The sequence below is a fragment of the Sphaeramia orbicularis genome, chromosome 12, assembly GCF_902148855.1.
Source record: "Sphaeramia orbicularis chromosome 12, fSphaOr1.1, whole genome shotgun sequence".
NCBI classification, from domain to species: domain Eukaryota; kingdom Metazoa; phylum Chordata; class Actinopteri; order Kurtiformes; family Apogonidae; genus Sphaeramia; species Sphaeramia orbicularis.
The window spans coordinates 56,538,990-56,563,008 of NC_043968.1; the positions used below are offsets into that span (position 1 = coordinate 56,538,990).

The following is a 24,019-nucleotide window of genomic DNA, read 5'->3' on the forward strand; positions in this document are numbered from 1 at the left end:
GTGTTGTTTCAATACAGTCCTATCCTGTTTAAATGAATATGTCACATAGATTACAACATTTCCCCGTGGAGATCATTAAAGTTTCATCTAATCTCATCTAATTAACACAAGGATGTGCAAGTCCTGACACACTGTCCAAGGCTGTGTGTGCTTTATTGTTCTGAGACATTAAGTCAAATCACACTGGTTTTCATCTCAAATACAATTATGAAAATATCATTTATATGTCGTTTTTCATTTGACATGTAAAGAAACACTTCAAATTGTTATCTCAAGGTTTTATAAACAAATTATGCCTGCAAAGTATTAAATGAACATACAGTATATCACATACATGAAATGGGATGTAATAAATAATGTGGTTATAAGTACAAATAATACTCAAAATAAAGTATTATAAAGGCTTTATTCTTAATGCTGGAAAACAGTGTTAAGAAAATGGTCATGCCACTAGATCTATATGGTCGAGTTAGCCAGAATTCAATTAAATCATTTCATTTTCATATTTTAGTCTGCCCAGTTGTCATGTAAATATGCATTTTATTATTTTAAGACTTCCCTAAAGCCAATAAAAATTGATAAAAAAGAACTGCAGCGACCTCAATTGCATGACTTTGTAAACTCTCCATAGACTGTAAATCTCCTGAGAGAAGTGATGGTGAAAATGAACTGTATTCACGTAGTCTTTTTCTGTTTTTGACACTCAAAGTGCCTCACACTCTGTTTCCTTCACCCATTCACAAACCAGTCGCACAGCCTCTGAGTTGGACTCGGGGTTCAGTGTCCTGGCCAAATGCCTGGGAAACTGGCAATGAACCATCAACCTTCTGATTTGTGGACAGAACACACCATTTTTTAAGATCAGAAGTCCATGAACAGTTAATACATTGTAATTATGATGAGAACTGATACAAATTGAATTTTATACTTCAGGTGCTCATGTTACTCAAAGAATATTCATATTTTCATTGCAAAATATATGAAAAAGTACTAAAATACTTATAAGGTGATAATCCTGTAATAGTAATAATGTTTTTTCCTGTAAGTTTTTCACAACTACGTCTGTTTAAAGGCTAGAATCTACAACAATCAACATATCTAAACATATAAACATATAAAAACTAGTCATTTTTATCTGGAAAAAATGGCAATGACTAATAAATCTTCCAAATAGATTTGTTTATCAATTTATTTTCCTTTTGATAAATTTACTCTGTGGAGGTGTTCAGCTTTTTTTTTTTTATCGTTTCTTTGTGGTTATGTATTCACTGCATATGAAACAGTGGGAGTTTTTGGACAACCAACACATCCAAATCTGCCTGTTTTTGATACGAAACATACCATGCAACTTAAGCTCTTACAAAACTGAGACTGTTTTTGAAATTTTTATGGAAATGATTAATTTTTCCTCTGCCTATAAATTTTGTAACCTGAAACGCTAGCCTTAATGACGTCAAACACTTATTGCACTATTTAACCGCGCGGAGGAAGTCCCGCCTTCCTTTCCCGCCACACTTTACGTCACTTCCTCTGCGCAGTAAACATGGCGGCTGCCAGTCCGTCAACTTCGGCGGATTCACAGCTTCCAAATGTAGTCATCAAGACTGAGCCCGACACCGACGAAGGTGCCTTAACCGGCCCGGAGCACGCACCGGTTAGACGGGAGCCCGTGGTCCCTCTTGCGGCTCCGGTGTGCGGGCTGCAGCCGCTCACCTGGTCTCAGGACCACCGCCTAGCCGCATGCACCACCAGCTCCCTGTCGGTGATGGAGCTGGTGTGTGATGTCCACAGCAACACACAGGACCTGACGCTGCACAGGACCTCCATCGGCATTCCGACGGAAGAGCTCAAACTGCGGGTAAATCAGCAGAAATCTGTCCCTGCGCGGGTTATGGAACTCCCCAGAGGTCGTACATTAACGCTGGTTAGCTTAGCTTAAATGCTGCAGCTGCTTATATTTGGGATGTAAACACTGGATAAAAACGATTAATTTGATGGTAGTTGTATTTGTCTGGTTGAAGTTAGGCGATGTATTTACTGATTTAAATGGTTATCAATCCTAATGTTGACAATCCTAACTACAGCTAACGAGCTTCATAAAGGTACACAGTTAAAGAGCAATTACACCCGCCTTTACAGTTATTCTGCAAGGCCCTGTATTATACATAAGTGACATCAGGATGTGTAAAATAAAATGTCTTTTATTTCAAAGGATTGTATATAACATGAATGTTGATGGGAAATGTTCATGAACAGGAATGAAAAGCATAAAAAATACAAATAATCAAATGTATTTCATTATGGTATTTTGACTACCTAGGATTATTTTAATTATATATTTGTTTCATTTTCCCAATTGAATTCATAAGTTACATTTCAGTGCAAATGCCAACATATTTTGGGGAGTATCAGTAAGAACCACAACTGTTTTCACAATACACTAGTGAATACAGAGTGACATCTGTGATTCTGCTGGTTTTATTTTTGTCTACTCATGTCAAGATGCCAATTTAATATTCAGTAGTATGCTATTAGTTTGGCAGTGGTGGACATTTTTATTTTTTAGTCAATGAACTATTAACATCTCAGCATACAGAAGTTGATGAAAAAAGAAATGCAAAATCTCTGACAAATGTTTTTGCTGTGGTAAATCTGTCTCTGCAGCTGCTCTGGCATGTAAACATGATGGTTTTTTAGGTTCGTTTTCATTCCAAATTAAACTTGGCAGATAATGTACTTGAATGCTGCTTAATTTTATAGTGTGCTTAAGCGCAGTGACAGAAGGACAAGGCTGGTTTCCTGCCATCAGTTACAGATATTGTAGACTGCTTTTAAATAGAGGGGGATCTGGTTTTTGAACGGTGGAGAAGGTAATTAAAGCAGTTTTAGGAGCCTCATTTAATGTGTGTGAGGATACTGATGCATCATCCAGGCGGTTGTTTGCAGGCGGATCGTAATATAGTAAAGACAGGCGTTTTGTTTTTGCTGTGTACTTTTCTTCTCAGTCTTTAGCTCTCTTTATTTCCTCTTAATGCGTCTCAATATGTAGGTCAACATGCACAAACCTGTGATATACTTGAGATTTTAATTGGTGTTGATGATATATGTTATCAGCATATATTATTCACAATTGAGGTACAAAAACATTAACACTAAAAATGACTCAAATAAAACGTATATATTGATTTTAGAAATAAGAAAACTTAATTTATTATTTTTTCCTTTTTTGCACTTATTAGACCACTATTTAAGCAGAACTCTTAATAGTTGGGTGACTAATGAATATTACAAATATCAGATTAATTTCTAAGTTGCAGCTGTAACTATCTGCAGTTACTTGTTACTTATAGCCGTTTTTTGCTGAACTTGGCAACTTAGGAGTTTGTGTCTGACTTAGCTGGTATACACTAGGGTTGGGAATTTTAGTTGTAAGGCCAATACGATACACATCTCGATACAGCATCTCCATTTCAATATATTAAAGACATGCATGTGGCGCCTCGCAATGTAATACGATGATGATTCACACCCAAATCATGATACAGAGCGATTAAGCACATTCTGATTCAACAAATTCATTCTGGTAAAAAAAAAAAATTGTACTGCAATTTAATGACCTTGATTATTTATCAAATAAGACCATGACTTTTCACAAAGTGGCTTTTGTGCAATTTCATAACACGTGCCTCACATACAGTCAGGTGAAAAGGTTAGGACTTTGTTTCCAAAGTCGTTTCTCTGTGTGTTTCTAACAAATAAACTTCTTGCTCACTCGCCGAATCAGTTTGTAATGTAATGTATTTGTAATGTAGGTAATACAGAAAAAAAGGTTCTGTCACTTTAAGAGACACCTGCGCAAGGTATTCTGGGATGCGCTGTTAGACATGTATGTCACCGTTTAAGGAAGTATCTCCAGTATGTTCGGCAGTATTCAATACAGTTGATATAGTAAAAAGTACGTGTTTAGAAACCATGTTGTCACCTCCCTTCTATGTCTTCTAAGATACAGACATTACAGTATTCATCGGTGGCGCTCGTGCCACAGTGCATCCGCAGAGCTCATACTGTAGTGTGCAGTGAGTGTACACATCCACAAATCCATGGCGCATGTTAACGGGGGTCTACAGAAAAGAAAAACTTACTCAAATAAAGAGTAACATTTTTAAATGAAAGTAAAAATATATTCTATTGAACAGATTGAATTTTATTGATACAAACATTCAGCAACTGATGCATCGCGATATCATTCCAAATTTTTCATTCACTCGCAGCTTCTCTACCCCTGTCAGCATATTGATATGTATCAGATAATCTTCCCATCCCTAGTATACACAAATTCAGTGTTAATAATGTTGATTAACAAATACAATTGCACCTCTCTGTGGGTGGAATACATCAGACAGCAAAGCAAGATCTCTGTAAGGTTGACTTGTTGAATACAGTAAAATGGGCAAATGTAAAGATCTGAGTGACTTTGACCAGGGACAAACAGTGATGGTGAGAACAGGGTCACATCTCCACAACTGTAACTGTTGTTAGGAGTCCATCATCTGCATGGATTAGTACCGACCAAAAGTGGACAAAGGAAGGACAGCCTGGTCTCAGTCCAGTCTGCAGAATCTGTTTGACAAGCAAATCTGAGCCATCCCCCACATTGTAAATTACAGAACTTAAAGGATCTGCTGCTAACGTCTCGGTGCCAGATACTACAGCATGTCTTTAGTGATCTAGTAGAGACCAGACCTGAGGTTGTGGTGGTGGGGGGGGCTACACAGCATTGGGCAGGTGGTGATAATGATAAGTTCCCACAGATGCTTAGCCTGGCCAGCCATCCCATGTTCTCAGGGTACTCAAAACTGAGAAAACAGTCTGGAATTGAGCCAATCGCTGTGAAGTATGCCCGATCTATTCTGTACCAACCAATCACAAGTCTAGGGGGGTGGGTGTTTTGTGATGCATCATATGCACCAACTTCTTTTGTTGCGAGTCAGTCAATTCTAAGTCCAAAAATCTCTTTACAAATATTGTTGATTGTTTTCTTGATTCAAATATGATTGAATTACAGATTACCCCCTGCATTCTAAGTTTCTCTGACAAAAGCGTCACGTCCGTCTTATCTGTGATTGGTTTACTTGGCACCTGTTAGTTCCACCATCATATTTGGATTGAAGCCTTGCAATTCCAGATGGATTTCTCATTGAAAGAGATTGATGGCTGGCCAGGCTAACAAATGCTCAGCTATCAAACACTTTTGCACTTGAACATTTTGCTGCTTCCAACACATCCCCTTAAATGACCGAATGTTTACTTGCTTCCTACTATGCTGTCACACACTGACAGTTCCTGTTGAAAAGAGATAATCTTAATTATTACCACTTCACCTGTCAGTGGTCATAATGTTATAAATGACTGATGTAATACCAACAGACACAACAAAATCTAAAAACAGATTCTTAGATATTTGTAAAAAGGTAAAATAAACTGAAATACATCTTTAATATTGTGTTATCAAAAATATTAAAGTATTTCAGTGTTTTCAGGGTTTTCAACTTGTGGCGCCTAAAGTTTAGATGTAGGTTCAAACGATTTGCTCTAAACCTAATCTTTAGACCTAACTGTGTTTTTTTCTTTTCAGGTGGGACCAGCAAAGGAAGTAGCAGAAGCCATGGAGAAGTTTTCTACACATTCGGACCCCACAGTTAGGCAGGTTTTTCTGGCGGACAGAGTGATGAATCCATCTGTGGGAACACACAAAGGGATAAAATATGCCAGTTGGTCCCCATTAGGTTGCGACGCTAGCGGCCGTTGTCTACTCGCCTGCTTAACGCTCGACCACAGACTCACAGTTCATAACAGCCTAAAACGACTTGAGTGGAACCTACTAGTCAATCTCACAAAAAAGTATGGAGAGAGGCTAAAAGAGCGAGGCTACGCCAAGAAGGACAACAAGCCACCCCAGGCAAATCTGATGGACTTAAAGGAGCTGCAGCGGCGTTTTCGTATGCAGACGCCTTTGAGGATGGAGTGGTCAAGTGTGTATACAATTAAACAAGTTATGCCAGACAACTCGTGTATAGATGTAGAGATGGTTCTCCTCGCTGTCTTGATGGAAAATGGGGATCTTGTTCTGTGGAAATTTGTTTTACCTTTCACAAATGGGGAAGACGTGGTGTTTTATGATATTATTGAATCGGGCGTGAGTAGGCCCAGTGACTTGGCGTGGTGGGAGTATGAAAATGGAGATCGCAGAATGAGTGGGCTGATTATCGGCAGTGAGGTGGGGCCGGTCAAGATCATGCCGGTCAGCCTGTCTGGACTCAAAGGCTACTTCACCCTCCGACACCCAGTTAGCCTGTGGAAGGAATGTGACGAGATCGCAGTGGAGAACATCAAATGTGTCCCAATGATCCACCCGATCACCAAATCCAGCTGCAGCCTCATCGTGGCCTCACGTGGATGTTATGTCTTCTGGTGTTTACTCATGATTTCAAATGCTGGACTTAATGTGCACAACTCTCACGTGGCGGGGATGCACTCGCTTCCTGTGGTCTCCCTGGCTGTCAGTCACCACGGCGTCGCAGTGTACACGTGTTCCTCGGACGGTTGGATAAAAAAGCTGACGCCAACGTTTACAGAAAACACTTTGATTTTCAAACAAGAGGAAATGCTGCGGCCTGAAAACCTGACAGGGAGGCGTATGCACGGGATTGCGGTGAGCCATAACGGAGCCTACATCGCACTCGCAAGCACACAAGGCCTAGTCGATAGCTGTCACCCAGTTAACAGGACTTACCAGGTTCACTTTCTGACCCTGAAAGCACCAGAAATGGCAGCCTCAATACTGATGAAGTCCCCCTCACAGAATTTGTACAAAATGGCTGACCTGCTTGACCTCCTGAGGTGGGATATTTTAAAAAACAAGTGCATCCCTGCATCACTGCAGCAAGAACTTGATCAAAAGATACAGGAAACAGACGCACCATACTTGTGGCGTCTGAAGCTGTTTTTGGTGCGGATGCTTTACCAGTCACTACAGGCACCTCGGATAGATCAGCGGTGGAAGCCCACGCACAAAGACAGTAAGGTGTTAATAAGGGACGAAGAGGAAGAGGAAGAAGAGGAGGACGGAGACCGCGACGAAGACGGTGTACAAGACGGAGAAAGCAGTGTAATGGGGGGACAAGCAATAAAAAAGGAGAACTTGGAGGAGCAGATTGTGGAGGTGCAGGCTTGGATCAATAATGTGGAGACCCACCTAATGAGGGAAAATATAAAGAAGGTTCTGGGGGTGGTGTACCTCAATACCTTCATTACTCAGAACACCAGCATACCCACCTGTGGCCTTATCGATTACCTGGGCAGAGACTCCAGTGACAGAGCTGCAGAGGTAAAACTGACTTCATCTGATACGGTATCACCCCTTCTTTACACTACAAGTTTTCCTGCGAATGTTCAGTATTATACAGACAGAAAGAGAAATATAAATGTAAAATATAAACTAAAAAAATGTAAACATTCAAAACTTCTATGTGGCAACTGTAAATGTTTTGATCAACTAAAAGTCCAAAATGCCGACATATTTAAACACTTCATGGTTTAATTGGTCACAAGTCAACAAGAAGCAGCAGATTCAGTTATATTTTAGGTAAACCACCAACTGTCCAGTATTACAACAGTAACGCTATTAAAGTGAATCAAATATGTCTGATTATTTTTAGTATTTAGAAAAGTCTGTCTAAAAGCAGTCGGGGTATTTATGCAGGGGTCATATCATGTCAACTCAAACAAAATTCTGAACTTTTTCTGAGTTTCCCTCATACTAAACATCCAACAAATACTAAGCACAACATACTTGAACTCTTTTAAATAGTTGTACCTAAACATTTCCAGTAATCGAATGAACCTAGGACTTGTTACCTCTTTAATTTTCTGACTGACACTAATTGTCTTTCACACTAGTAGTAGATCATGCATGTCCAAATAAATTTAATCTCAAGTGGCTTAGACCAGTAAAATACTATCATCATAATAACCTATAAATAATAAAAAAAACGCAAATTTTCTCTTTTTTTTTGTGTAGAAAAGTAAAATTACATAAATTTTTTTACATTTACAAACTATCCTTTTACAAAAAATGTGAATAACCTGAACAAATATGAACAACCAGAAATGTCCTTAGAGAAGTGCAATTTTAACAATATTCTGTCTGTTACTAAATGTTTTGTGTATTTTTAATGGTAATGCACGTGAGTGAATGATAAACTGAGGCATCATATTGTTAAAATTGCACTTACTTCTCTTAAGACATTTTAGGTTGTTCATATTAACCAGACTTTTAAGGAAACTTTGTGGACGTAAGCATTTTCATATTATAATCAGCGTGTATGAAAGTCTTAACAAGTATGGAATTTTGAAATGCTGTTTTCCAGACCTTGAAAAGTCTAGAATTTTATATGAAAGTCTTTATAAAATATGGAAAAAAGTTTCTCATAGTCGAATTTTAGAGTATACTCAAAGGCACATTGTCTGGTAAGATAAGAAATACATGAGGAAAGCATATACAAAACTTGATATGATTTCACTAACCAGTTGGTACTGGAATGATTCTGGTGAAACTTGTTTGTGTGATAGCCATGCACTTTTGTGATTCTTCATGTTTTGAAAACATTCTGTCAGTAAAACATAATTTACTGCAAATTATGCATTCATTCATTTATACATTTATTAAAATGAACTTTTCTACTACACAAAACAGGTACAATGTCAATCAGAAAAGTAGGCATAAAAGTATAAAAGGGTTGTCTGGAATTTTTATTTGGATAAAGAGCAAGCACCATGTGTAATTTTACTTTTTCACTGTTATTATTATTTTACTATAATTCACCTGAGATCATATTGGGCTGAATGTGGCCACTGAACTAAAATGAGTCTGACACCCCTGATTTATCACCATTTATTACAGTATTCTCTGTATTTAGCATTTTTCAGTGTAAAAAAAAAAAAAGAAAAAATGACTTCTCAACTAAATATGATTAATTGAACATAAAAATATGTGTCTCCAGCCACTGTCATTTATCAAATCCATGGATTTTACTGGTGGATCAGTGTTGTAGAAGATGAAGGTGTTTCTATGTACACTACAGAGCTTCTGAACGTCCAAATGGGTCATATCTGATGACCATGAAAAGATGACAAACTGTATTTTACACCAATTATTTACATGTATTGACAGGATTAGTGGATCAGAAGTTGTTAAACATTTTAAATCAGTAGATGCTTTAGGTCAAAGGTGGATGTTTGGGTCTTCATGGGTTAATGTCGTCGCTGCTTCCATTATACACCTTATTTGAAAGTGAAATCTAAGCCATGTTGTGCCTGTATTTAGCCTCTTTGTGTTTTAGGTCCTGATCGGTCACATCAAGAAGAAGATCCACAAGCAGACGTTTTCGGAGCATTGCAGCCTGTGTCAGTCCGTGCTGCCCTTCACTGAACCCAAACAGGCCACCTGTAACAACGGTCACATGTGGCTCAGGTACAGAAACCACCTCCAATCTTAACCGGCTAAAGCTTCTTTTGCTTTTACAAGTGTCATGAGCAGCGTACATGCTCTAGTCCCTCAGTCAGGACATGAATTGAATTTTAAAGCCTTCTTTGACGGTTTATTTATCTTCACAGCACAGTAATCAAGCCTCCCACCTTTTGATATTTACCCATGAACCGTTCCCATCAAACATTCCTCCTGCTTTCTTTTCGAGTTGAGGAGAACTTGCTGCCTCTAGTGGGCACTGAAAGGGAAATCTGTGCCCATCAGTGGCTGTTCTGTTCTATTTTTGTGTGTGTGTTGTGTGTATATATATGTAGATGTGTGCGTGTCTCTGTCCCTGCCAGCCAGCTCTCTAATGCCTCCCTCCCGGTCTCCTCCAGGTGTGTGTTGTCATACCAGGCCTGCCAGACGCTGACGTTCAGACGTTGCCTCCTGCTGGATAGCATCGCCAGACTGCCAGAGCCTGAGGGTAAGCGCCACTTTCCATCTCTCTCCACCTCCATTTCACAGTCACACACTGGATCAGCCATCTCCTCCTGTCACCTTCAACGTCGGCCTTCATCCCGCTTGCACGCTCAGATCAACGCTTGACATTTCGGATTTCAATTCGCTCAAAAACCTAATAACCACCAATTAATTAAAAGGCCTTTTTTTGCAATTATATTTCTTCAGGACAGTCTGAAGAGTCAAATCACTGGTCAGAAAGCAGAGTTTTTCATTTAGAACTTTTGTATTTTTTTATTTTATTTTTTTACTGCTGTGACACATTCATAGACATTTGTAGGGCAAAAAGTTAAACCTAGTTCTGTCTTAAGTATCTCAAACTTTCACATTTGCTTGTGTTTTTCTAAAGATGTGAGAAGTAAAACAGAAACTTGCCTGCATGTCAAAACCACTTTACCTCTGTTCAGTTATCCCGCCAAGGCACATGATCACATGGCAATTGTTTAAGGCTGAGACTAACTATTCATTTCCAGACCGTTTTCTCTATTTTGTTTGCATCGTATCATACAATGGTGAAAAATATATCACATAAATTTATTTTGCATTTATTCCACCCAAAAAAAACAACAAACTGTCAAATTAAAGAGGCTGCAAAACATATAAAAGCTGAAAAAGACAAGACTAAAACCAACTAAATATCAAAATAGTTGCAGATTTATATACTTTAGATCAATTAATTGACTTTTTTTTGCTGCTCTGTCATCTTTTCTGTCAATTACGTTTGACATTGTGGATGACAACAGCCTCAAAATGTTTGTTCCATGTTGAGAGCACTGGTGAGAGCTGTGGTTACCAGTGTTCCCAGTGTTTGAGCATCAGCTTCATGTGTCTGTCAGATGAGTCTCAGGTCTTTATCGGTGTTCGCTGAGCGAGAGCCCGCGGCACGACTCCTGGTCATTCCAGCCTATCTGAGCTAAAGGCTGACAGGTCTGCACTATTGTGGCATCTGTCAAAATCACCATCATCCCGCCTGCCGTCTCCAAACATCTTACCGATCTATATTTGGTTGTGAAACAAGGGTGGCAGAGGTTTTTTTTTTGTTGTATTGATTTAACAATAACACAAGTAACAGGTTTCTTGCTTTTCACAGTGTTCACGGTTTAAATTGGTTTGTAAATAAAATATTTATGTGTGGTTTTATTCTGACATTAACAAATGGTTAATAAAGGACTGACATGTTTGGGGCATTTGTCACCTGGTGCACAAGAGGGAGGGTGTCACCGCTGGAGAGCGTTGGTGAGGTTACTGTTTTTATTCTTTGACAGGCTACGTTCCAGTTGTTTTTTATAGCGTATTGTTAAGGCCTCATTTAATGACCACTGTGCGTATTAGGGAGGCTGCATAGTTTGTAATGTCTGACACTTCACCAGCACAGGACAGGACATTAAGATATGACTTTCATTCAGTTCCAGGGTTTAATATTCATAGTTTCAACTCTGAAATGTGGACCGATACAAGTGAAAAATGCAAGGGAGTAAGTGGTTTATTGCAGTTCTTTTTAGTGAATTTCACAATAAATGTAAATCGCACAGATAATGTGTACCTCATAATGAACATCCCTACCCCCCCACTGTCAGTCGATAAGTTAGTCTCCCTGTACTTTATAGAAGTATGTACAAATATACAGCACTGTATGCAGGAATATCAACGAGGGCACAACAAGAGACCAAGTTATCCAATGACTCTTACCAATATGAAGTGAAATGGAGAAATGAAAACTAATTGAATTTTAATAAGAGAGTGTAGACTAAGCTGAACAATCTCTGAAACAACTTCAATTTGGCATACCTTCAATCTTTTTATTAAAAAGATTTTATTTCTCAGTCTGTACTAGATGTAGATCATATAATTATCAGAGAGCTCTAAAGATTGCGTCTGCTGTAATCATCACATTAACAATTAATGTTTTAGAAATGGTTAACAGCATTTTAAACATTTTACTGTACAAAAAAAGATTCTTCAAAGTCTGTATTTTGGGACCTTTTTTCTTATTTTAACAGTTTTTTTTTTTTTATTTTATCATAGTTAAAGTTTAATTAGTTTTCATTTATTCTTTTAGGTTTGACAAGTTTGTTAGTATTTATTTTGGGAAATTGACTAGTTTTATTTCATTTCCAGGTCAGGTTATTATGAGAAGAGCCGTGTTTTATAAAAGGTTGGAATGGGTGACATCAAATCTGATTCACAAAATCACAGTTTAATAAAAGTCTAATATTGTGCAGTCATTTTATGAGCCATTATCATTCAGGGGAAAATTGAAATGAAGTTCATATTACCCAGAGTTTGATATTTTTTTTTTAACAGTTCATGTTTTAGTGTTCATTTTAGTTTTTCATATTTTTGGCAATTTAAAATTTTTCTTAGTTTTAGTTGACAGGAACCATAACAACCATGGCTCCAACATTACATCTCATCTACATGATGTGTACATGAAATGGCATCTTTAAACTCATTATTTTCGGGAGGTTTGCCTTCATGCTTTAATTTTTTGAAGTACACAGTAGATGAGGAAACACCATAGGTTGTTACTGTTCATCAACTTGTTCATGGTCATTTCCCCTTGATCATGAAGTCTTACTAAACCCTGCAAGATGAAGCTGACCCTCTGTTTTCCCCACAGATCCAGCGTGGATAAAGAAGATCCTTCAGGCTCCCTGTACACTCTGCGACTCGCCGATGATCTAGAGGTCAAAGTTCAGAGGAACCTCAGGGCTTCCCTGTGACCATCAGGGCTTTTTTCCTCTGATGCAGGGTCCAACATTCAGACACTGTTCACTCCTACTGTTTTTTTAATTTCTTATTTCATGTGTTTTGTTCATGTTTTTATTACTTAATATTGGTATCTAAAAAGTGCAAATAAAAAGCTTTCATTATACATTTAAACTTGTTTTTCCTCACAAGTGCAGCTTACAAAGTGTGTGGAGAAGCTGCATGACTTTTAATTAATTTTTCACTGAGGCAAAACATTTTGGGCTTTACTTTTCTTTCTTTTCCCCTCCTAAAATTAATTCCCAGTCACACAGTGTTTGCACAAGGGTATAAAGAAACAAAGTTTAAAATGTGGTTATATGCAGCTGTTTTTATTATTCACTAAGACTTCAGGGCACCGTAAATAAGCTCCCTCATTTTCCTTATGTTGACTGTATTTCAAACCTTTGGTGTACTTTTTATTGCAAGTAAGTGGAACTTACTCTGCTAGTCCTATTTTTTTTCTCCTTTTTTCTCTTCTTTTTTGAGTGCAACAAATAATACATTCTGAATAATACATACTCTGGAAAAAACTCAACATACCTACTTTAATTGGCACTGTAAAACAATTTCCAAGCTCTGGGTGGATGAGGAGGGGAGGGGGCGTTGGTGCTCAGTCATTCTCTCAGATGAGGACTTCCGCTAATGTAAACGCAGAAAAGAAGGAGCGGCGAGGCAGATGAGATGAGGAAGAAGGCAGGAAGAAAGGGAAAAGTGTGCTTAAAAACCCGGCGCGGTCCTTCCCACGGGAGCGGGTTGTAATGAGATTCAGCAGTAATGAGGGACAGAACATGGCGCCAGATGTGTTTCTAATTCTAATCAAGGAGGGGAGGGTGGCGGCGGTGGTGATGGGTGGGTTAGGGAGCATATTGTTAAATACAATTAACCCTTTTTTTTATATTTGGAGGGGATACGGGCTCAGAGGCATGTCCTCCATTCCTCCCCTCGGCCCCTTTTCCTTATGTTGGAGACATGGAGGTCGGCGGCCGCTGATCAAAGACAAAGCTGGACCTGGGAGCCTGGGCCCGCCCCTCCACCGCCACCCCTCGCATCCCTCTCATCCCCTCACATCCCCCGGCCCTGCTGAGGTGCGGTGGGTCTGCCCTTCCTCTGGTGTCACAGGAGATGATAGCCAGCCCCAGGGCGAGGCGAGGGGAGGCAGCTCAGCTCCCGACATTTGAGGCCTTCGAGAGAGGGGACCCTTTTTATTTCATTCTTTGAACACCCACATATCTCAGCTCAGTGTTGGCATTTATTGGCCTGAGACTCTGTGAAGATTCAGCCCGTTTGGGATATGGGAAGTTCTTCTATTTTACTGCAAAGTGAATCATTTATCACATTATCCAGTGCGTGCCTGCAAGACATAGACTATTGCTGCATTCTGGGTTACTGGTGCGATTATTTTTTTTGTAAACATTGCTGCAAACATCATTCAGTGTTGGAATAAACAGTGGCAGAGCAAAAACTTCACCACAAATACTGAACCTGACAGAAGATTTATCTTTACAGGGTTTCTATGGTTCCTTAAAAAGTCTAAAATCCAATAATCTGTGTTTTAGGCCTTAGAATGTCTTGTGAATGAATCTGATTCTGACAGCTCTTAAAAATTGATTGAATCGTGAAGTTAATGTTACTTTTAGAAACTTCACCCTTAAAATTACATGTACTTTTGGAGATAATCAGTATTGCTCACACTGTAACAAAACAAACAAAAAAAATCAACATAAAACCAATAAGCTCTAATGTAAACTCTAGCCTGGTCTTAATTTGTCGGAACAGACAGCTGCCATGATACAATGTGGTATCTCCTTATCAAAAAATATCTTCATCTTTACTTCAGTGTAAATTATTCAGTGTGATTTTCCCTCGTATCCATAGTACATACAGTATTTCATGCCGGTACGGATAAAAAAATAGGTCTTAAATTGAATTCATAATGGTTTTAAACAGGTCGAAACCCTGTTTTATGACTATTTTACTACTCGCTCAAGTTGTTCGATCTCACAGTAAATGTTTTGGATTTAGTGCAAAAGTTTCAACTGAAGTGTGTCAGTCAAAAATCGATATAGACTCAACACGGACATAAAATATGATTCAAAACTTATACAACTATTCAGTCTGAGAATTCAGTATGGGAGGCAAAAATAATCTTCAATCCATTTTTCTTAGTCGTCTTCAACAGATAAACACCATATCGAATTCCTGAGTCCTGCTCTATCCATCATGATTTCAGATACTTTATTTAAGAAGTGTTTTCAGCTTTCCCACATATTCCCCCTTTGAATCCCATCAAAAATGCACCACGTTGAAAGTTGTGCTGCAGAAAATGTGACACATTTACTTCAAATAACAGGCATAAAAACCTCTACATTAATTTCAATTGTGTTTTTTGGTGCCTAAACCTTACAAAACCATTGCCATAGCAGTGTTACAGCATAAATGCAAATAATATTTAACATTATCTTTTGCATTTTACCTTTTGCAAATTGAGGCCGTACTTCAGGAAATGCACCCATATTGCTGTATCTTTGTTATTAAAGTACCTCTTCTACAAAAACAGGACTGTATAGATAAAGTGTATAATGCATCAACAAGGAGAAATTTCACCTACGATTAATTTTAATGAGTAAATGCAGATGTAAAATTAAGCAGAGCTCTGGTGGATAATTACACAAGGATGCTTACTCACTTATATTCTCCTGGAAACAGCTGCATTTCTTTCACTGTTGTGTGACAATAACTCATTTTTTCATCCACAACAATTTGAAATCTTTGATCAAATTCTGCAGGTTTGAGTCTGTCCACTAGCTTTCCTGAAGGAACCTAGTTATTTTTGTTCAGTCCACCTCAAAAATGCACATATTTTACCAGTTAAACCTCCTGAAATGTGAGTTTGAGTTACAGCTGGATCACATTTTCAGTGTGCGTGTGTCAGTAGATTAACCTTCCGGTATCCAGGTGGGCATATTATGCACACTGCGCACTTATAAAAATAAAAACTCATATTATTTTTCACAATTTGTTTTAGGTCAGAATTCAAAAGTTGTTTAGTTTCGCATGATTTTTAAAATTCTGACCCAGCCACAAAAATCAGCACATTATAAACAGTGTAAAATTACTGCACTAACACCCTTCTCTGTAGAGAGTAAAAATACACATTGACACATTTTAGCATTTAACATTTGACTTAGCACAAAAAACAATAATGCATATTAACCAATGTTGTTGTTAATCATTGACATATGCCAGGCTCTATGCACTTATTGAGTATTTGATATTTTTGTTTACACCTCAAATTGATGAAATACAAAAAAACATTAAAAAGTATATGATTTTTTTTTTTTTTTAACATTACTACTGCACAACGCACATTACATGCTTTTGGTGGTTAGAAGGACCTCTCTGGACGGGATGCCAAAGAATTAATGTTCTTTTTAGGACCCTCAGGTTTGTTTTACAATGGAAAAATAAAAGAAAATATCTGACAACATGCATGTTTTATACATAGCTTGAAATAAATGGGTTTAAAAAAGGTGACAGCAGTTTGTGATACAGTCAAATTTTATGAGGACGGACCTGGATGTGGACGTAGACGTTAAAAACGTAGCCACTACAGTAACAACCTTATCATAAAGGCAACAAGTTCTGGATGTCCAATTCAGTTCACAAATATGTAGAAAATCCAAACAGTATATGATCTCCTGATATCCTTCTCCTCCTTGTGTGTTCTCTCTGATGCTGAATTTAAACAAAAACTTGAGTACAATAACTAAAAATCCTGGGAGTGAGTGTGTGTTTTCAGTGTTTGGCGCCCTCACTGCTGCCTTACTCGTTCTTTCTCCCAGCCTGCCTTTGGGATTTGGTGCTCGCCGTGTTGTTTGTCAAGCGGAAGTCGCTCCTCGGGTTGTAATGTTCATGTCACTGATAGGTGGAGACCAGCACTGTTACAGAGGTTAGCTGTGTTTGGTTGATCCTCCTCCTGCTTTAATATAATAATCTGTCAAAAGAGCATCTCCACTTGTAATTACCGCCTTCCCCTCCCTTTCTCTCCCACTGTCTTCGCTCTCGAGACTTCAAACGGCAGATTTTTTTTCTCTTTGCATACAATATTTATATCCTTTATGTCAGTGGCTAGATGGCATAAAACATTCATGGCACCTTTTCACACCTTAATATCATGTGATATTCCTTTTGTTTTGTTTAGACTAGATTTGATATGATATGTCTCGCAGTGCTGTCTCATGAGCATCCGTTTATTTTGTTGATTCTATCGCTCAAATTTAGTCGCCACCTACTGTGATCACATTGTTTTGGTGGTTTTTTAAGTGTCTCCTGTTCTTTTTTTCTCATGTTTATAGGAAAAGTTTAGTGGGTGTTTTTAATGTTTTGGCATATAAGGTGATAAATACTTGATTTGCCTTGACAGATTTTCTTCACTGTTTATACAGTGGAGGCAGTGGAGGATGTTTGTGACTCAAAAATCAATGTTGGATTTTTCCAAGACACCTACATCATAGCAACCAAGTAATATTATTTTAAAGAATCTGATCTGAAACAATTAAATGACATTCTGATTGGGATTTTAAAGATTTTTCAAGCAAGTCAGTGTTCATTATTATGTCAAAAATAGATGAAATGTCTTTTACGTTTATCACAAATTAACTTAAAAAAAACCCAAAATGCTATTATTTCAAGCAATTGGGAACTAGAAAAAAAGAAAATTTGTTTTTTGTGTGCTACAAAATGGTTTGACATTTCATTAGGGCTGGAAAAGTGATATGTGGTTGCTACTATGGAAAAATGTTTAGCATTTATAAGCAGAAAATAAAGATTTAATACATAGTTTGTAACTCAGTATTCACTAAAGTGTTTATCTTTCAGAGATTTTAACTTATCTGTAAGTAATTGTTAATGTCACATCTGTCTTTTACATACATTATTTGTTTCTCTATTCGTTCAACAGAATAATTAAGTTTTTTGAGGAATTAATTAATGAACTCATTTTTCTATTATGTGCTTACAGCTGGATGTTAAATGTTTATGTATTGATTATGAATGGTATTGTGGGGATTCAAATAGGTCTAATAGATAGTTGGTTTATAGAATAATTCAATTTTCCATTACAAACTCTAAAGCTTGTTTTTCTATTTGATGACATTTTATTCACCATGTTAATTGCTAATTACATGTGGTTACATTCCCCGCCACTATCAGTCTATTATTGTTAATTACACCAACATGCTTTCATTTTATTCCTGATGTATGTTTTATCTTGTCATTATTTGTACATAGGGCTGGGCGATAAAACAATAATGATATATATCGCAAGATAACTTTTTCTCAATAGAAATGAGACATGCTCGATGCAATTTCGATAGAATTCATTTGTCCATGTTTTGACAGACATAAGAACAACCAATGATAATTAAGTAGCGCCGCACCAAACCAACCACGCTAGAGCCACGGCAAGTTAGGTTGATGCACACAGCACAGATGTAAGAGCAGCCACGGCACACACGCAAATGTTTGGGCTGCAGCGGGAGGTAATGAGTGTTCCCTCAGGAGAGAATTTGACAGAGAACTCGGGTGACCGGGTTACTGAAAAGGGTGCAACATAGAAGCTGGGAGTCGGACGTTCAAGCATGTTAAGTTTCATTTTTGGTTTACACCAGTTATGGCAGTTACAGAACGCACCCCCACATATGGCATTGTTTGGTGAAGATCGTCTGTTTTGTTTGTGTTCTCTTTTAAAACTTGAAAGCTTTTACCTGCTGGTCAGACTTTTAGTTTAGTTTTAAATATATGGACCTGTTTTATTTATCTGAAACAGTTGTATAATGTTCTTCAGCACATCTGCCATGTTCAACCTCTGACAGAAAATAAATCATATTTAAATCAAAAATAACCTTCTGATGTCTTCACAACTAACTTGTGAGTAACAGAAAATTTAAGCTTGACAAAAATAGTAATTTGATTTATATCATGATACATATCGATATCATCTGAGATGAAAAAAAATATTGTGATATGATTTGTACAAATGAATAAACTGCACCAGACATTCTCACCACTCAAAAACCTGAAAATGTTCTACAATCTATTCCCCAATTTATTCTTTATCACATTATTAACTAAAACAGTTATTGCCAAACATTTCTACATCAGCATGGGTGTTCAGTAATGCTGTGCAAATTAATTATCCATCCACATACATGTAACAATTTGTAAAGCAAAAAAACTCAAAAATTAGGTGAAAACTGAATCATAAAATGATTTACATGACATTTTACAAACTTTTGAGGTAGACTTTCCATAAACAGGTTTCTTTTTGCCACCAAAGGCCTTCACTCTATTTTATTCTTCCATCACCAGGGATCAGATAACAAAATGTTTAGAAATGCAGAACAAAATGTCATTCAAATTCAATGAGTTTTTTTTATTAGTTCTGGTTAGTTTTGATATGTTCAAACTTAATAAAGTTAAAGTTCAGTTCAATCACACGGGTCAAATTTTCATGCAGTTTTCTCAATTACTGGCAACTTAAAATCAGTGAGAGATTTTTTTAAAAAATGTATCCACTTTAGAGACCTTTGAATCTTTGTCACCAAAATATAATCGGTTCATCCTTACATCAAAGTGAACTTTTAGCATGTGTTCAGGGAAAACAATGGCATCACCTCATTTTGCTCATTTCTATTATTGCGCAATGAAGCTGCACCTGAAACATCAAATCTAGGTGTATAAATTGGTGTATGACCTGCAGTAGATCAAGGTCTTTGCGTTTCGAAAAATGTATGTATCAGTGTGGACGAGGCATAAAATTGACCAGGTAAGAAGTCACAGCAACCTTAACCTTTAGCTGCCAAAAGTCCAAGTCATTCATGTCAGAAAATGATACCAGTTCTGTAACAGTATTTCAGAATCAAGGAGAAAAGTTCTCAAGAAAATCTGAGTTGAGTTGGCTTCGTACAGCAGTTGTATCAAGTTAACATTTCTTGTGTTGAATTTTTTGACATTCCATTCAAACCTTTCCTGAGATATCATGTGTTAAACATGATGAGAAACGGTGCACCGTGGATGCATGTAAAAGCCTCTTATTTACGTTATTTCTTGTATATGACCTCTCTTGATTCACCAGTGATACCTTCACAACCTATCAGGGGGCATATTTTGTGAACTGCTGAACTAGTCTCCACTAAAAACTTTTAGTTGCAGCCCTACGTAGGAGTTCAGTATGTTTGTGCATAAAGTATTTGTCATGTTTGTTCACTTAGTTTTTGTTTGTCTTAATTTGAGGGTATGACTTTATCCCCTTACTGCCAAAATATATTTACAAAATACAGTATTTGTCTTGTTGCTGTTAAGCAGATGCTACATTGGGTAGAGATTGTTAATTAGAATATAGTACATACAATAGTTATGATGCAAATGAGTGACATTGGCATAATAGTAAATAAACATATCTTCCAGTCTCAGAAATGTAGATTATTTTACTGATGCTGCTATTAATCAGTTCCTCCCTCAACAATCCAAACGAAACAAAAATGATCTAAAAATCCGTAGAAGAACTTAAGGACACCATTACTGAAAACACAGCTTTGAAATTGATCCATGAACATCAGGGATCATAAATAACCAGGTAACATATGTACATTCATGAGTGTTGAATTGCACCTCATTACAAAAACAGTGGAATATTGAGGTTGCGACAGTAGGCTTTACCTTTTGCGACAGTTTGCTTTATCTTTAATTGAAGCTATGATTTAGACAACTTAGATCCATTCAGTTTATCTTTAGAAATAGGATTTTTTCTAACAGACAGACAGGACAGATCGTCCCTCTGCTGTGATAAACATGGCTGTCTCTAAAGTCTGGGCCCAAAAATACTCTACAACGCAGATCACAGCTCAGCGAGTCTCCACCTTCCTCCTCTCCTCTGAGTCTAAAGTCTTATAAACTGAGCCACACGCCCCCCACCCCCCAAACTTGTCAACACTAATGAAGTCAGTATGCGCGGTTGTCTTCCGCTATCTCCCTGCTGATGGGGCGAACACAGTTGTCTAACTCCCTCCTGCGCTCCGTTGTCCCCGGGGAGCTGAGCAGGGGAGGGCAGTGACCCGAGACCAGCAGAGGGGATGTGAGGAGGACAGGGGAGGGGGGGCAGCATGTCCATCATTAGAGTCACTATTTGTTCCCGGCTTTGAGGCCACTGAAGTGGAACTAATACTGAACAGCAGAACGGACATGCAGAGGGAGGGCCACTTTTTACTGCTACATTAATTAAGCTTATTCTCAACATGCTCCCTGTCTCCTCTTGTTGTGCTGTAATTAAGTGGAGGGGCTGCATTGTGTGTGCAGATGGTTTAACCTTTTCTGACGTTTAGCACAACATCGCTCATTTACAGAGGTGGAAAGTGGCTTAAATACAGTGCAGCTCTGAGGTACGGGTAATCTAAGTACCTCCATTATGAACTTTCCGCTGCCTGTTTACTCAAGTGCACAATAAATGATGTTTGTGGAAACTACTGAGTGTTTATATCACAGTACACAGTGAGTGATTTTGGACACAGCATTAGGCTTGTTCATCCTTTTTTCTGTCTAAACAATGGATGGTATGTTTCTCCATATCATCTGTCATGTACATATTATTATTTATGTACGCAGGAGGTGATTTAAGGGGAGATGCCATCCCCCTTGTTAGCAAAATAACTCAAATACATCCCCCTTATTAACCTTCAATCCCCTCTCTCCATCCCCCAGAAGCACAGGCAGAGGGGTTTAATTGTATATGTATGTCTACTCTGCCTGACTCATTGATTCTTTATCTGACGGAGGTTTGTGCAAATTAGAATCTATGACTCTGAAATGTCAGTATAGCGATTCTGACGTGTGTTTAAAGGTCTGATATTTAATATATGTGAAGATATTTAACAATTCTTCTAAACACATTTTTATTTACATGTGAAGTGAATGTAATGTACTGTAAAAATAAGCATATTACCCAGTTCTCTCAGTTGTCTGCATCCATGATAACTGATGTCTATATAGACGAATTGGGTTGGATTTTGTATGAAAATACTTACACTCATGCTCGATCGCCCTGTTGCTTCTGTTCTGCTCTTCTACAGCAGCAACAGCATGCAACACTAGCTAATGTTACCTTAAACTTCAAGTAAGTGTGTATTTTGCCTTATATTAAAAAGCATTAGTGTAGAAGTCATTTTTGCCAAAAAGTAAAATCAGCTTTTTGGGTGTTTTGTTTACCATTTGCTCTGGCTTTTTCACATTTTTCTACAAATATATGGTGGTAAAAGTTCAAAATTACGCGATTTTTTTAAAATATATTTTTCATTTATTTTCAATTATTTAATAATCCCCACCGCTGTCAGACTATACAACACAACAGTGTAACTCTTTTGTTTATGACAAACTGCGATTCTACTTCTTATATGAACATGTATATAGCCTGTAGAGTTTTATTACTGTTATTATTTTTCTATTGTTGGTTTGTTTTTTGCACTATCTTTATACATGCACATTTTCTTGCTCTTTCTCCCATTGCTGCCTTAATCACTGAATTTCGTGACTGTGAGATCAGTAAAGTTTCATCTTATCTAAAAAGACAGACACTTATATTCATACATCCATATGGTACCAAAGCCCCCAAAAACCCTGTTACATATTTTAATAATAATAATAATAATAGTAATGTATTAGATTTCTATAGCGGTTTTCTAGGCACCCAAAGCACTTTACATTATTGATCCATTATTTATTTGCTCTCACATTCATACTCTGGTGGTGGTAAACTACATTTGTAGCCACACCTGCCCTTGGGCAGGCTGACGGAAGCTAAGGTAACGTAAGGCAGTTATATTGGATCAGAATTTTTAAGACATTTGGATACATTATGAATTTAAAAAGGGGTCATGTAACTTAAAATGGCTCTGCTTGTATTGTGAGAAACATGACAAAACTGCCTGAAAAACCCATTGCATTTCTGTCTGCTAAGCATTACTGTCTTTATTTTTGTTGAATAATTGTAGTAAGGGAGAGATTGATAACTACTGGACTTCCAAAATTAGAAATCACAATCAATACTGGAAAATGGATGAATCCAATCTCAACATTAGTAATAAAATATGCAGTTGGCATGAAGTACTTGTACTTCCACCTGTCATATGTAAAGTCTTCGATAAGGATTTGGTTTACCCACATTCTTACAAGAACAGAATATTTTTTTATTCAAACTAAAATAAACAAATGCGTGAGCAGAATAAATAAATGTGGCATTTATGCATTTCATTATTTAGTTCACAATAAATGTCTATGTAAAGATCAGAGGTACAACTTCTGAGTTCAGCTTGGAGTGAGATTTGTGTCCCTGATCACGTTCTCATAACTTCAGATCTTTTATGATTCTTTTCTGGCTGCTTTATTGCAGAGGCTCTGGCAATAAAGCGTATCGTTTACTTACACTACTATTTATGTATTTATTTTAAATGATTAACTGTAAAAGTATCTAATGTATCGGCACTGGTACAGGCAACAGTGGTACCAGACTAGGTTTTACTTGCAGTCCACATCAATATGGTTAAGAATGCAACAGTGTCTTAAAAAATAACTACTATCTACTGTTTCAAACTGCCAATGTCAAACCACAAGGTCAGTCATCATAAAACTAACCAAAGTTCATAATGCAGCTCGTCCAAGTCCTTCATTTCAATGTTTTTTTTTTTGTACTACTTTTACCACAACTCAATACTAGCTCATCATGTCCATAAAGCATAGGTGTCAAACTCATTTTAATTAGGGGCCACATTCAGCTCAGATTGACCTCAAATAGGCCCGGCCGGTAAAATAATAGTGTAATAACTTATAAATAATGCCACCTACAAATTTTTCGCAGTGTTTTAGTGCAAAAAGTAAAATTACCGTATAAAATGTTTGCCTTTACAAACTATCCTTAATCAAAAATGTGAATAACCTGAAAATTCATGAACCTGAGATTTATTAAGAAAAATAATTGAATTTTAACAATATTATACCTCAGCTCTGCAAAAAACATTAACAGGCATCTGGAACTGAAGCAATAAGCTTTATGATCAATACAGCTTGACTGTCAGTGTCTCTGCAAATTCCTCCTGTGGGCCAGATCGGATGATTTGCAGGGCTGGTTTTGGCCCACGGGACATATGTTTGACACCCGTGCCATACATGGTC

The 24,019-nt window shown here is 37.5% G+C and overlaps 1 protein-coding gene across 1 annotated transcript; it reads left to right on the forward strand.

Annotated features, from left to right (window-relative positions):
• The first annotated feature begins 1,519 nt into the window (after positions 1–1,519).
• On the forward strand, positions 1,520–12,923 carry gtf3c4 (general transcription factor IIIC, polypeptide 4). The gene is made up of 5 exons (XM_030149658.1): positions 1,520–1,858; positions 5,636–7,387; positions 9,402–9,532; positions 9,925–10,013; positions 12,669–12,923. Exons 1-5 carry the CDS (start codon positions 1,544–1,546, stop codon positions 12,731–12,733), a joined length of 2,352 nt encoding a protein of 783 aa, XP_030005518.1. The 5' UTR covers positions 1,520–1,543; the 3' UTR covers positions 12,734–12,923.
• Positions 12,924–24,019: the final 11,096 nt, after the last annotated feature.

Bases quoted from the DNA above. Each gene is read 5' to 3' on its own strand.
- gtf3c4 (XM_030149658.1), top strand. From the start codon at position 1,544: ATGGCGGCTGCCAGTCCGTCAACTTCGGCGGATTCACAGCTTCCAAAT. The intron at 1,859-5,635 runs GTAAATCAGCAG...TTTTCTTTTCAG, and splicing joins CGGAAGAGCTCAAACTGCGG to GTGGGACCAGCAAAGGAAGT. The intron at 10,014-12,668 runs GTAAGCGCCACT...TTTTCCCCACAG, and splicing joins CAGACTGCCAGAGCCTGAGG to ATCCAGCGTGGATAAAGAAG.